Source organism: Somniosus microcephalus, chromosome 29 (genome assembly GCF_052327205.1).
Source record: "Somniosus microcephalus isolate GS21.2 chromosome 29, FLI_Smic_1.0, whole genome shotgun sequence".
Classification (NCBI taxonomy): Eukaryota; Metazoa; Chordata; class Chondrichthyes; order Squaliformes; family Somniosidae; genus Somniosus; species Somniosus microcephalus.
This window is the reverse complement of record NC_141015.1, coordinates 38,686,339-38,700,559: the sequence shown is the minus strand read 5'-3', so window position 1 is coordinate 38,700,559 and position 14,221 is coordinate 38,686,339. Positions and strand designations below refer to the sequence as shown.

The window sequence follows — 14,221 nt, the reverse complement described above, 5'->3', positions numbered from 1 at the left end:
CTATGAGTAATTTGAGAGATGACGTGTGGTGAGTGTAGCGTGGTTCGGGAGGAACAGGTGACTTTGAACCTCTGGTTCCCAAAGCTCTCCACCCACTAGGGGTTTTCCTCATCTCATGTCTGGGTCTGTTGTAGACTCATTGATAGGGATTGATCGCTGTGATTGGTCAACAACTCCATTATCGTTGTATCATGCAACTATCAGGATGATAGAAGGCAAACCAGATGGACCTTGGTCTTTCTAGTCTAGCAATTCCTATCTTTCTATCTAGATCCACAGTGAGTAGTTCTGCACAATTAGTGATTGCTCATCAATGGCTTCAGATCTGTGCAGCTTTGTTGCAGAAATTCAGGCCACCTGGATAGGTCAACCCTGCTGAATTTAAATTTCCTACAATACTGCTCCCATACATGTCATGCACGAGCTGGGGAGGCTTTAGCCTTTACTGGAGATCTGGGAGGGTTTATCGGGACACAGCTCTGAATACGCGCGGAATTCTCTGAGAAGTTACAGCTGATCAAATCTGTTCAACTGCAATCCCTGCACACTTCAATTGTCACATCGAATGTACAGCACAGAAACAGGCCATTCATAGAAACATAGAAGATAGGAGCAGGAGTAGGCCATTCGGCCCCTCGAGTCTGCTCCGCCATTTAATGAGATCATGGCTGATCATCCAAATTCAGTACCCTGTCCCTGCTTTCTCCCCATACCCCTTGATCCCTTTAGCCTTAAGAAATATATCTAACTCCTTCTTGAATATATTTAATGAATTGGCCTCAACTGCCTTCTGTGGTAGAGAATTCCACAGGTTCACCACTCTCTGGGTGAAGAAATTCCTCCTCATCTCTGTCCTAAATGGCTTACCCCTTATCCTTAGACTGTGACCCCTGGTTCTGGACTCCCCCACCATCGGGAATATCCTTCCTGCATCTACTCTGTTTAGTCCCGTTAGAATTTTATATTCGGCCCAACCAGTCTATGCCGGTGTTTATGCTCCACACAATCCTGCTCCCACTCTACTTACTTCATCTCACCCATCAGCCTAACCCTCTATTCCTTTTTCCCTCATGTACTTATCTAGCTTCCCATTAAATGCATCTATGCAAGTCACCTCAACTACTCCCTGCGATGGAATCTATTATTAAGGACGTGGTAACAGGGCACTTAGAAAATAATAATAGGATTGGGTAGAGTCAACATGGATTTATGTAAGGGAAATCATGTTTGACAAATCTGTTGGAGTTTTTGAGGTTATAACTAGCAGAATAGATAAGGGGGAACCAGTGGATGTGGTGTATTTGGATTTTCAGAAGGCATTCAATAAGGTCCCACACAAGAGGTTATTAAACAAAATTAAGGCTCAAGGGATTGGGGGTAAATACTAGCATGGATTGAGGATTGGTTAACGGACAGAAAACAGAGAGTAGGAATAAACCAGTCATTTTCGGGTTGGCAAGCTGTAACTAGTGGGGTACCACAAGGATCAGTGCTTGGGCCTCAGCTATTCACAATCTACATCAGTGATTTGGATGAGGGGACCAAATGTAATATATCCAAGTTTGCTGATGATAAAAGCTGGCTGGGAATGTAAGTTGTGAGGAGGATGCAAAGAGGCTTCAAGGGGATATAGAAAGGCTAGGTGAAAGGGGAAGAACATGGCAAATGGAATGTAATGTGGAGAAATGTGAAGTTATCCATTTTAGTAGGAAAAATAGAAAAGCAGAGTATTTTTTAAATGGTGAGAGATTGGGAAATGTTGGTGTTCAGAGGGACCTGGGTGTCCGTGTACATGAATCACTGAAAGTTAACATGCAGGTACAGCAAGCAATTAGGAAAGCAAATGGTATGTTGACCTTAATTACAAGAGGATTCGAGTATAAGAGTAAAGACGTTTTATTGTAATTATATAGGGCCCTGGTGAGACCACACCTGGAGTATTGTGTACAGTTTTGGTCTCCTTACCTAAGGAAGGATATACTTGCCACAGAGGGAGTGCAATGAAGGTTCACCAGGCTGGTTCCTGGGATGGGGGGATTGTCCTATGAGGAGAGATTGAGTAGACTAGGCCTATATTCCCTAGAGTTTAGAAGAATGAGAGGTGATCTCATTGAAACATACAAAATTCTTACAGGGCTTGACAGGGTAGATGCAGGGAGGATGTTTCCATTGGCTGGGGAGTCTAGAACAAGGGGTCACAGTCTCAGAATATGGGGTCGGCCATTTAGGACTGAGGTGAGGAGAAATTTCTTCACTCAGAGGGTGGTGAATCTTTGGAATTCTCTAACCCAGAGGGCTGTGGAGGCTCAGTCGTTGAGTATATTAAAGACAGAGATCGATAGATTTTTGAATATTAAGGGAATCAAGGGATATGGAGATAGAGCAAAGAGAAAAGAGCCCCAGCCTGTTCAATCTTTCCTGATGGTTATAACCTCTCAGTTCTGGTATCAGCCTTGTAAATCTTTTTTCCACTTTCTCCAGTGCCTGTATATCCTTTTTGCAATACGGAGACCAGAACTGTGCACAAGTGTGGTCTAACCAATGTTCTATATAATTTTTACATAACTTTGTGCCAACGTGTTGATTTGTGGTGTGGCAGCCAATAGCTAAAGGGGTCAAAAAAAAGAGACTGGGCCATTGAGAAAGATGAATTCCCTCATGGAGTGTGGCGGGACGTGGATTAACACCCGTCATCCCGACAGCAGCGAGTTCCCAATCTCGGTCGGGTTTCTGTGGAGGATGGCCAATCTCCACAGCAACCCGACCGAGATTGGAAACTCGCTGCTGTCGGGATGACGGGTGTTAATTCACGTCCCGCCACAATCCATGGGGGAATGGCCAATCAATGGTCAAGCCCCCTCCCCACAGAGAGAGAAAAATTGAAGAGCCGTTCAACCTTCAAGCCCAGCCACCAGTCCGTTAATTAAAATGTTAACACTCCCAGTAGTTAGGCCCTTCAATCCCCTTTATCCACAGTGCAGGTATGTTCTATTCCCCTACTCTAAAGAACTTGATGTAAGAAAACTACTAGGCACTTGGTCTAAGCGTTAAACAAAGCTTTAATCAACTGTTTTACAACATGGAGATCTAGTTGTGTCCTTCACTAGTTCCTGTAAAAGAATGTCCTGAGCAAGCTGGGCCCGTGCGCGAGTATTTATACTCTCCCTGGACAGCGCCACCAGCAGGCCGCCCAGTATCATTTCATAACTCATTTCTACATGAATGACAAGATTCATGTCAGAACTTTAAGTTCCTCTGTCTTGTTGAAAAAGAAATCAAGGAGTGATGTTACTATCTCGATAAACCTCAGTCCCCTTTCTCAGCACTATCGATCCAGCTCCCTTTTAAGGGCGTCAACTGATCCCAGATCAAATGCCTCCTCGGGGAGCTTGTTGCCACTATCAAAAAAAAATCAGCTTTGCTTCAGCCTAGCATGAACTGAACCAAATCCCCAATGTTTCCCATATTTCCAACCGTAACAAGACATTTTGTATACTGGAGGACAATTATAGCCCCAGAGCAGAGAGTCAGTGCGTTAATAATTTAGAACGATCGATACAGTCTGGCTTTAAAAGGATTTGGTTTCATTATCAGGGATCATTTTTACACAAGTCCCACACAGCTCAAGAACCAGTCATCACTCAAGTGACAATTCTTCCATCAATTTAGTCAATTAAGACGTTGCTGCTCACACTAATTAGTTTGCATCCTGAGTTCAAGGTTAACTCAGGATTTATCACTAGCAAACTGGGACTGAAGCCAACCCCGATTTGAGTGGACGACGGCCTCCCTCAATCTGACGAGGGCCTCGGGCCAGGATTAGCTGCGTGGCCTACCGCGTCTATATCTAACCCGTGATCCCGTGCAGAACAGTGGGTTAGTCCTTTTTTGCCCCTGGGAACTGGGTTTGAATCCAACCAGCTACAAGCAAATGATGGTTATTTGACGCTTGATGGGGTTTGTACGGCGCAGTGGGCTAGAAGGTTGACTGCCACTGGGGCTTAGTCCAAGAGGACAAGGATCTCCTCTCTCTCTCTCTGAGATATTCTGTCACTTTTCATGGTTGGAAGGTCATACAGGCCACAGATCGCACGCACCGAGCTCCACACAGCAACTCCCAATACATACTCCCCTTGAGCGAGGTTCTGTGACAGAAGAACCTGTCTGACTGTGTGTCATAGAGTCATAGAGTTATACAGCACAGAAAGAGGCCCTTCGGCCCATCGTGTCCATGCTGGCCAACAAGCCCTGTCTATTCTAATCCCATTTTCCAGCACTTGGTCCGTAGCCTTGTATGCTATGGCGTTTCAAGTGCTCATTGACATGAATCAGTCATTCATGTGGAAATGACTTATGAAATGATACTGGGCGGCCTGCTGGTGGCGCTGTCCAGGGAGAGTATAAATACTCGGGCACGGGCCCAGCTTGCTCAGGACATTCTTTAACAGGAACTAGTGAAGGACACAATTAGACCTCCATGTTGTAAAACAGTTGATTAAAGCTTTGTTTAACGCTTAGACCAAGTGCCTAGTAGTTTTCTTACGTCGCTCATCTAAATGCTTCTTGAATGTTGTGAGGGCTCCTGCCTCTACCACCCTTTCAGGCAATGAGTTCCAGATTCCAACCACCCTCTGGGTGAAAAAGTTTTTCCTCAAATCCCCTCTAAACCTCCTGCCCCTTACCTTGAAACTATGCCCCCTGATTATTGACCCCTCTACTAAGGGGAAAAGTTCCTTTCTATCTACCCTATCTATGCTCCTCATAATTTTGTACACCTCAATCAGGTCCCCCCTCAGCCTTCTCTGCTCTAAGGAAAGCAACCCCAGCCTGTCCAATCTCTCTTCATAGCTGAAGCGCTCCAACCCAGGTAACATCCTGGTGAATCTCCTCTGCACCCTCTCCAATGCAATCACATCCCTCCTATAATGTGGCGACCAGAACTGCACACAGTATTCCAGCAGTGGCCTAACTAGTGTTTTGTACAGCTCCATCATAACCTCCCTGCTCTTATATTCCATGCCTCGGCTAATGAAGGCAAGTATCCCATATGCCTTTTTAACCACCTTATCTACCTGTCCTGCTGCCTTCAGGGATCTATGTACATGCACACCAAGGTCCCTCTGATCCTCTGTCCTTCCTAGGGTCCTACCATTCATTGTATATTAACAACAGAAAACGCTGGAAAAACTCAGCAGGCCAGGCAACATCCGTGGAGAGAGAAACAGAGTTAACGTTTCAGGTCGATGACCTTTCGTCAGAACTGAAGAAGGGTCATCGACCTAAAACGTTAACTCTGTTTCTCTCTCCACGGATGTAGCCTGGCCTGCTGAGTTTTTCCAGTGTTTTCTGTTGTTATTTCGGATTTCCAGCATCCGCAGTATTTTGCTATCGATTCGTTGTGTATTCCCCTTGCCTTGTCATTATCTAGGTGTGTGCGCGTGTGTCATTAGCTAATTGTGTGCATGCTCGTGTGTGCAGTCTGAGGGTGTGCCCACGAGAACGTGTTTGTACAAGTGCTCCTTGCAGCACGTGAGTGTGTTGGTGCGAGAACGAGCTGCACCCTACGGCTGACCTGTGCTGTAGTTTCTTGCGACTGATGCACATGGCCCTCTGCTGGCCCTGGGAGACGCACATTTTGTGTCGGCTGCACTTCACCTTCTGGCAGGGGTCCTTGGTGGGATCCAGTACTGCAGAGGCAATGGTACAACAGTTACTTACAAACGGGAGATTAAAGACGCTAAAAATCTATGTCGTAGCCTTTCTTGCTACTTTATCTGCCAATACTGCTTTGGTCAGTGCTCCCTTAAGCTGCAGACACTCCATCCTGTGCTCTCTTGCTGTAGAGCTCATTCTCCGACTCAAACTCATTCCATCCCAGGACCTCAAGGCTGTGAAACTCTTAATCTTCATCAGTTTGTACCCATTGTCCTTCTCCTGCAGTCATGATTTAATACAAGATCGTGCTCAGAATTAACCTTTTCTATTCCACGTATAATCTTTTTTACCTCAGTAAGGTCTCGCCTCATCCATTCCCGTCATTGGCTGGAGTCCAAGTTTTAGCGTCTATTCTCAGAACCCAATCCTCTGATACCAGGGATCAGCCCCTTGTGGCCTGTCACGTCCCCTCTTCTCCTTCCCCTCCGCTCCCCTTCCGCGCTCTTCCCCTCCCCTTCCCACTCCTCCCTCCCCTCTCTTCCCTTCCCCTCCCCACTGCGCCTCCCTGCTCCTCACCTCCTCTCCCCTCCCCTCCCTCCTCTCCCACACCCCTCCCCTTCCCGCTCCTCCCTCCCACTTCACCTCCCTCCTCCTCCTCACCTCCCCTCCCTTCTTTTCCCCTCCCCTCTCCCCTCCTCCCACACCCCTCCCCTTCCCACCCCTCCCTCCCCTCTCTTCCCTTCCCTTCCCCTCCCTACTTTGCTCCCCTCCCCTTCCCTCTCCTCCCTCCCACTCCCTCCCCTCCCCGGTTTGGTTGATTCCCTTGTGCCTCATCGACAGAAACTGCTGACAAATTTCAAACAGTGGTTAATCAATTGATGCTTTGAAATTTGTCAGTGGGTAACGGCAATTCTATCACTGACAGAGTCAACACATCGAAGAAACAGACGGCTAAATACTCCGGCTTTAGTTCTGCGGTAGACAGAGGTTTTCCAGAGTTCTGGCTCCCTCTAGGGGATAGGAGTCTTCTTTTGATGAATAAACAAGAAAACATGTTTTATTAACAGACTCAGAAATCACACCTTGCAAAGGCTCACTTTCCTGTGATTCCATTATTGATTTACGGAGAGAAATCAGCATCCTCTCCTTCATTGTTAAAAGACGAATTTTGCGCACTAGGTGAAGGAACACTCTGGAATGGGTCTTAAGTGTAAAGTCTAGCACCTATTCCAGAGAGAACTCACGATAGTTGCAGTACCAAGATTTAATCAGGCGTTGGCTGCAATGACTACGGTCGGGTCTAGGAGTTTAAGAACCCTGGGTTTTTGCCTGCAAATCGCAAATTAAGTGGGAATCTGACTCGTGTGTTTGAGACACATCGACGTATCTCATGAGGTCTGAGTCACATTCCAGTCAGGAGAGACAAGGGGAGACCAAATGCAGATTGGGTGACCGCTTTGCGGAACACCTCCGTTCAGTCCGTAAGGGGGACCCCGAGCTCCCGGTCGCCTGTCACTTTAATTCACCGCCCCATTCCCACTCAGACCTCACTGTCCTCGGCCTCTTGTATTGTTCCACGGAAGCTCAGCGTAAGCTCGAGGAACAGCACCTCATCTTCCGATTAGGCACTTTAACATAGAAACATAGAAGATAGGAGCAGGAGTAGGCCATTCGGCCCCTCGAGCCTGCTCCGCCATTCAATGAGATCATGGCTGATCATCCAAATTCAGTACCCTGTCCCTGCCTTCTCCCCATATCCCTTGATCCCTTCAGCCTTAAGAAATATATCAAACTCCTTCTTGAATATATTTAATGAATTGGCCTCAACTGCCTTCTGTGGTAGAGAATTCCACAGGTTCACCACTCCCTGGGTGAAGAAATTCCTCCTCATCTCTGTCCTAAATGACTTACCCCTTATCCTTAGCCTGTGACCCCTGGTTCTGGACTCCCCGACCATCGGGAATATCCTTCCTGCATCTAGTCTGTCCAGTCCTGTTAGAATTTTATAAGTTTCAATGAGATTCCCTCTCATTCTTCTAAACTCCAGCGAGTATAAGCCCAATCACAGCCTTCTGGACTCAACATAGAGTTCAACAATTTCAGATCATAACCTCGGCCCCTATCACATACATATATATATATATTTTCTCTTTTTTTTAATCCACACTTTCGTCTGGGCTTTTTTCTTCCCTCCCACAGGGCAGCGGTCCTTCATTCTGCCAGCACCATACACGCTTCATCTAGAGCCATCCTTCGTTCCTTGAATATCTCTTAATGTCTCTCAATCTCTCCTGCTTTCTATCCTACCTCTGACCTTCCCTTTTGTTCTTTCAGCCCCTCCCCCTTTTCCCAGCCCCTAAACTTGCTTTAAAATCTATCCCTTTTCCTGCTCTTTTTCCAGTTCTGACGAAGAGCCATCGACCTGAAACGTTGACTCGGTTTCTCTCTCCACCGATACTGCCCTGACCTGCTGAGTGTCTCCGGCGTTTTTTGTTGTTATTTGAGACAAGAAAGATGTTGCAAGTTCTAGTTGTTGGCAAAAGAGCCAGAGGGGAGAGGAGGAGAATTTTTTTTTTTTTTTTAAAACACAGTGAGTTAAGATCTGGACGTCACTGTGTGAAAGAGCGGCCGGCGGAAGCAGATTCAATACAGGTAGGCTATCCTTTATCCGAACTTCCGGAAACCGAAAACCTCTAAAAACCGAAATTTTTTCGTTCAGCGTAAGTCGTGCGCACGACATGACCAGAGTGGCGCACGACTTACGCTGAGCAGGGCAGAGGGTCACAGAGTTCCCTCCTGGGTAGGAGATTGCAGGCCGAGCCGGGCAGTGTGAAGGAGGTACCGGGAGAGTGAACCCAACAATACAGCGGCCCGTCCGATATTCTTTTCTCCCGCCGACCCGACCCGACCCGAACCGAACCGCGGCCCGTCCGATATTCTTTTCTCCCCCCCCCACCCCACCCGACCCGACCCCCGACCTGAACCGCGGCCCGTCCGATATTCTTTTCTCCCCACCACCCGACCCCACCCCACCCCCCGACCCGAACCTTTGCCCGTCCGATATTCTTTTCTCCCCCCCGACCCCCCCCGACCGGAACCGCGGCCCGTCCAATATTCTTTTCTCCCCCCCCCACCCGACCTGATTTGCGGGCCAGCTTAGTAGGAGTCAGCCGATATCCGGCTTTCCAGAGAAGCAGGAAGGGGAATGAGACACAGAACAGTCGCAAGAGGTAGCCTGAACTTTTAAAATTTATATTAAATACAAATTTCCCAGTCTTATAATAATACCTTCTGAAATCCGAAAAATTCCGAAAACCGAAACTCAGCTGGTCCCAAGGCTTTCGGATAAGGGATAGTGTACCTGTAGTAATTTTCAAAAGGGAATTGGATAAATACTTGAAAAGGAAAAAAAAATTGCAGGCACGTGGGGGGGAAAAGAGCGAGGGGGAGGACGGTTAGTGGGACTAATTGGATAGCTCCATCAAAGAGCACAATGGGCCGAATGGCCTTCCTCCCTGTAAGATTCGATAATTGTTGTTGCTGTCGCCGCACGTATGTAGAAAGCTCAACACTGCACTGCGGGGCGAGACTGGGTACTGCAGCCAGGACTGCGGTTACTGCACCGCACTAATGCTGAGATTTCACTGGGGCTCCCCAGGTGGGCTGGAAAGCTGTTTTAGAGCAGGAACTGATGACCCAGCAGGTCCGTGCGTCCGTCGGTAATTCTCAGAGGAGGCTCGTCAGGCGATGCGCTGTCTCACCGAGAATGATCAGACGATGCAACGCCTGCCAAAAAAAACGGCGCCCGCATGACAAGTAACAGAGAACAATTTCTGTTTCAGAATATTCCGTGTGCAAAAAAAACTGCATTCTTTTCAGATTTTTTTGTTGTTGATCCTATTAAGCTCCTGCTTGGTCTGACCGGGTCTCGATTCCTGTATTGCAGCGTTAGGCGTTCAAAGACACTGTGCCTGCGTGAAAGGCCAGTTGCCATGCCGACGGGCTAACTTGGTTAGGCATGTTTAGCGTGTGGCTCACCCTGCCAAACAGATCACCAGCTGCAGGCACTCTACAGCCCTCTGGACTCAACATAGAGTTCAACAATTTCAGATCATAACCTCGGCCCCCATCACACATATATATATTTTTTTCCTTTCTTTTTTTTTAATCCACACTTTCGTCTGGGCTTTTTTTCTTCCCTCCCACATGGCAGCTGTCCTTCATTCTGCCAGCGCCATTCACACTTCATCCAGAGCCATCCTTTACTCCTTGAATATCTCGATTCAATTCAATTTTATTTGTCATATATGCAGCAGACGTGTGTACTGCACAATGAAATGTTGATTTTTACGAGTCCTCCCAACATTGGACTAAATATGGCATAACAATGATAAAAATACTAATAGAAATACAGTAATAATAAATAAAACAACAGTAATAAATAATAATAAATTATTCGTTCATGAGTCTTATGGCCTGGGGGTAGAAGCTGTTTCGAAACCTGCTAGTACGAGACCGTATGCTTTGGTATCTCTTACCAGACAGGAGCAGGGCGAAGAGGTTGTGGCTGGGGTGGCTCGCGTGTTTAATGATTCTCAGGGCCTTCCCCCGGCACCTCTCGGGGTAGATATCCTGCACAGCAGGTAGTTTAATTCCTATAGTGTGTTGTGCAGCTTTCACCACCATCTGTAGAGCCTTGCGGTCTATGGCGGTGTCTCTCAATGTCTCTCAATGTCTCTTAATCTCTCCCACTCTCTATCCTATCACTGACCTTCCCTTTTGTTCTTTCAGCCCCTCCCCCTTTTCCCAGCCCCCACTTGCTTTAAAATCTATCCCTCTTCCTGCTTTTTTTTCCCCAGTTCTGACGAAGGGTCATCGACCTGAAACGCTGACTCTGTTTCTCTCTCCACGGATGTTGCCTGGCCTGCTGAGTTTTTCCAGCGTTTTTCTGTTGTTATTTCGGATTTCCAGCATCCGCAGTATTTTGCTACCAGATCACCAGCTGCCGCTGGTCTATCTGCTATTTAAGTTTGTGCGTCACTTTGCTATAATTCTGCTTTCTGACGGCTCCCAAAGGGACTGTTATAACGAGGGGTTGGTTTGAGCTAAGATCCTTTGGGCAGCATCCAACTGGCCTCATTAGAAGATCCTTCATTCCCGGACAAGGCGCGCGCTTCGCAAAAAAAAAACTGCCGCTAGCAAGATTCCTGGGATGTGCTCCTGCTGCACAGCTTCAAACACCGGGAGTGCACAAGCCCCCATCCCATCCGTTAAAATTCGGTGGAGATTACATCGCATTTGCAGCACAGAAACAGGCCATTCGGCCCCACTGCTCCGTGCCGGTGTTTATGCTCCACACGAGCTTCCTCCCACCCCTCTTCATCTCACCCCATCAGCATTTCCTTCCATTCCTTTCTCCCTCATGTGTTTATCCAGCTTCCCCTTAAATGCATCTACGCTATTCGCCTCCATCCATGTGATGGCGAGTTCCACATTCTAACCACTCTCTGGGTAAAGAGCTTTCTCCTGAATTCCCTACTGGATTTAGTGGAGGCACTGTGGGGTCTTAGGTCTGACTAACCACTTGCTATGTTGGTCCCTTTGGGAGTCCGACAATGCCTCGATTTTAAAATTCTCATCCTTGTGTTCAAATCCCCCCCTCCCACGGCCTCGCCCCTCCCTATCTCTGTAACCTCCTCCAGCTCTACAATCCTCCGAGAACTCTGTATTCTTCCAACTCTGGCCTCTTGCACATTCCCCCACTTCCTTCATCCCGCCACTGGCGGCCGTGCCTTCAGCCGTCTCGGCCCCTTGGCTCTGGGATTCCCTCCCTAAACCTCTCCGCCTCTCTCTCCCCCTCTTTAACACACATAAATGCTGTGGCAACAAGAGCAGGTCAGAGGCTGGGTATTCTGCGGCGAGTGTCTCACCTCCTGACTCCGCAAAGCCTTTCTACCATCTACAAGGCACAAGTCAGGAGTGTGATGGAATACTCTCCACTTGCCTGGATGAGTGCAGCTCCAACAACACTCAAGAAGCTCGACACCATCCAGGACAAAGCAGCCCGCTTGATTGTCACCCCATCCACCACCTTAAACATTCACTCCCTCCACCACCGGCGCACCATGGCTGCAGTGTGCACCATCTACAAGATGCGCTGCAGCAACTCGCCAAGGCTTCTTCGGCAGCACCTCCCAAACCCGCGACCCCTTCCACCTAGAAGGACAAGGGCAGCAGGCACATGGGAACACCACCACCTCCAAGTTCCCCTCCAAGTGACGCACCATCCTGACTTGGAAGTATATCGGCCGATCCTTCATCGTCGCTGGGTCAAAATCCTGGAACTCCCTCCCTAACAGCACTGTGGGAGCACCTTCACCACACGGACTGCAGCGGTTCAAGAAGGCGGCTCACCACCACCTTCTTGAGGGCAATTAGGGATGGGTAATAAATGCCGGCCTTGCCAGCGACGCCCACATCCCATAAAAACGAATAAAAAGACGCTCCTTAAAACCTTTGTCGTTGACCTAGCTTTCGGTCACCTGTCCTAATATCTCCTTTGGTTGGGTGTCAAATTTTTTCCGTCTGATTACGCTCCTGCGCAGCAGCTTGGGACGTTTTACTGCCTTAAAGGTGCTATATAAATGCAAATGTTGTTGTTAAATGTCCTGGTGATGACATATCACTGCAGTCTGCTGCAGTAAGTGGTATCGAGGGCGAATTAGTTCTCGGTCTTTAGAGAGCTATGTTGGATTGCTGTAGCTCGGAGCACCACTGTTACTGAATGCCTGCATGTATGAGCTGTCCAAAAGCCAGTGAGAAACAGGAGTCCTTAAACTTTAATGACTTCATTAAATCCTTGTTAAATAGAGGAGTTACTGGGAATATATTTCCCAGCTGAGAGGTTTAATGGTAGCTGATGCGTACAAATACTTTTATATCCCTGCGCTGTCTGAAAAATATATATCCCTATGCATGGGAACATTCGCAGGTCAGAAAATAAAGATTATTTTCCTTAGCATTGTTAGTATCTGGTAACCACTCGCGAGGTAGAAAGAAAGACTTGCGTTTATATAACGCCTTTCACGACCACCGGACATCTCAATGCGCTTTACAGTCAATGAAGTACTTCTGAAGTGTAGTCACTGTTGTAATGTGGGAAATGCGGCAGCCAATTTGCGCACAGCAAGCTCCCACAAACAGCAATGTGATAATGACCAGATAATCTGTTTTAGTGATGTTGGTTGAGGGATAAATATTGGCCAGGACACCGGGTATAACTCCCCTGCTCTTCTTCAAAATAGTGCCACGGGATCTTCTACGTCCACTTGAGAGAGCAGACGGGGCCTCGGTTTAACGTCTCATCCGAAAGACGGCACCTCCGACAGTGCAGCACCCTCTCAGCACTGTACTGGAGTGTCAGCCGAGCTTTATGTGCTCAAGTCCCTGGAGTGGGACTTGAACCCACAACCTTCTGACTCAGAGGCGAGTGTGCTACCCACTGAGCCACAGCTGACGCTCTGAATCAGTAGCGCTCTCACTTCTGAATCAGAAGGTCGTGGGTTCGAGTCCCACTCCAGGGACTTGAGCACCTAATCTCGGCTGACACACCCAGTGCAGTACTGAGGGAGTGCTGCACTGTCGGATGAGATGTTAAACCGAGGCCCCGTCTGCTCTCTCGGGTAAAATATCCCCTGGCACCAAGGGTCCCGTTAAGCTGCGCGTCCATGCAGCGGTCTAGAGGGCCGCGCAGCCCGTTAAAGGGGCCACACACCCCCAAAAAAATTAGAGGGAACATTGCCATGGCACTATATCGAAGAAGAGCAGGGGAATTCTCCCCGGTGTCCTGGGCCAATATTTATCCCTCAACCAACATCACTAAAAACAGATTATCTGGTCATTATCACATTGCTGTTTGTGGGAGTTTGCTGTGCGCAAATTGGCTGCCGCATTTGTTATATTACAACGAAATGACTCAACTGCCTCTCCTTACTAAGTGACTCAGCTCGTGGTGATGGGCAATTCATTCTGAAGTTTAGAAACATAAAAGATAGGAGCAGGAGTAGGCCATTCGGCCCCTCGAGCCTGCTCCGCCATTCAATGAGATCATGGCTGATCATCCAAATTCAGTACCCTGTCCCTGCCTTCTCCCCATATCACTTGATCCCGTTAGCTTTAAGAAATATATCCAACTCCTTCTTGAATATATTTAATGAATTGGCCTCCACTGCCTTCTGTGGTCGAGAATTCCACAGGTTCACCACTCTCTGGGTGAAGAAATTCCTCCTCATCTCTGTCCTAAATGGCTTACCCCTTATCCTTAGACTGTGACCCCTGGTTCTGGACTCCCCCACCATCGGGAACATCCTTCCTGCATCTAGTCTGTCTAGTCCTGTTAGAATTTTATAAGTTTCAATGAGATCCCCTCTCATTCTTCTAAACTCCAGCGAATTTTAGCCTAATCGACCCAATCTCTCCTCATACGTCATTCCTGCCATCCCAGGTATCAGTCTGGTGAATCTTCGCTGCACTCTCTCCATGGCAAGAACATCCTTCCTCAGATAAG

General features: G+C 47.9%; 1 protein-coding gene across 1 annotated transcript in view; it reads right to left on the bottom strand.

The window, feature by feature from the left end:
- LOC147098664 (testican-2-like) overlaps nt 1-14,221 on the bottom strand; it is an 89,457-nt gene that overhangs the window by 29,967 nt on the left and 45,269 nt on the right. The window contains exon 3 of the mRNA XM_085970654.1: nt 5,573-5,687. Within this exon, the coding sequence (XP_085826780.1) occupies nt 5,573-5,687 (115 nt within the window). The remainder of the gene's footprint in view (nt 1-5,572; nt 5,688-14,221) is intronic.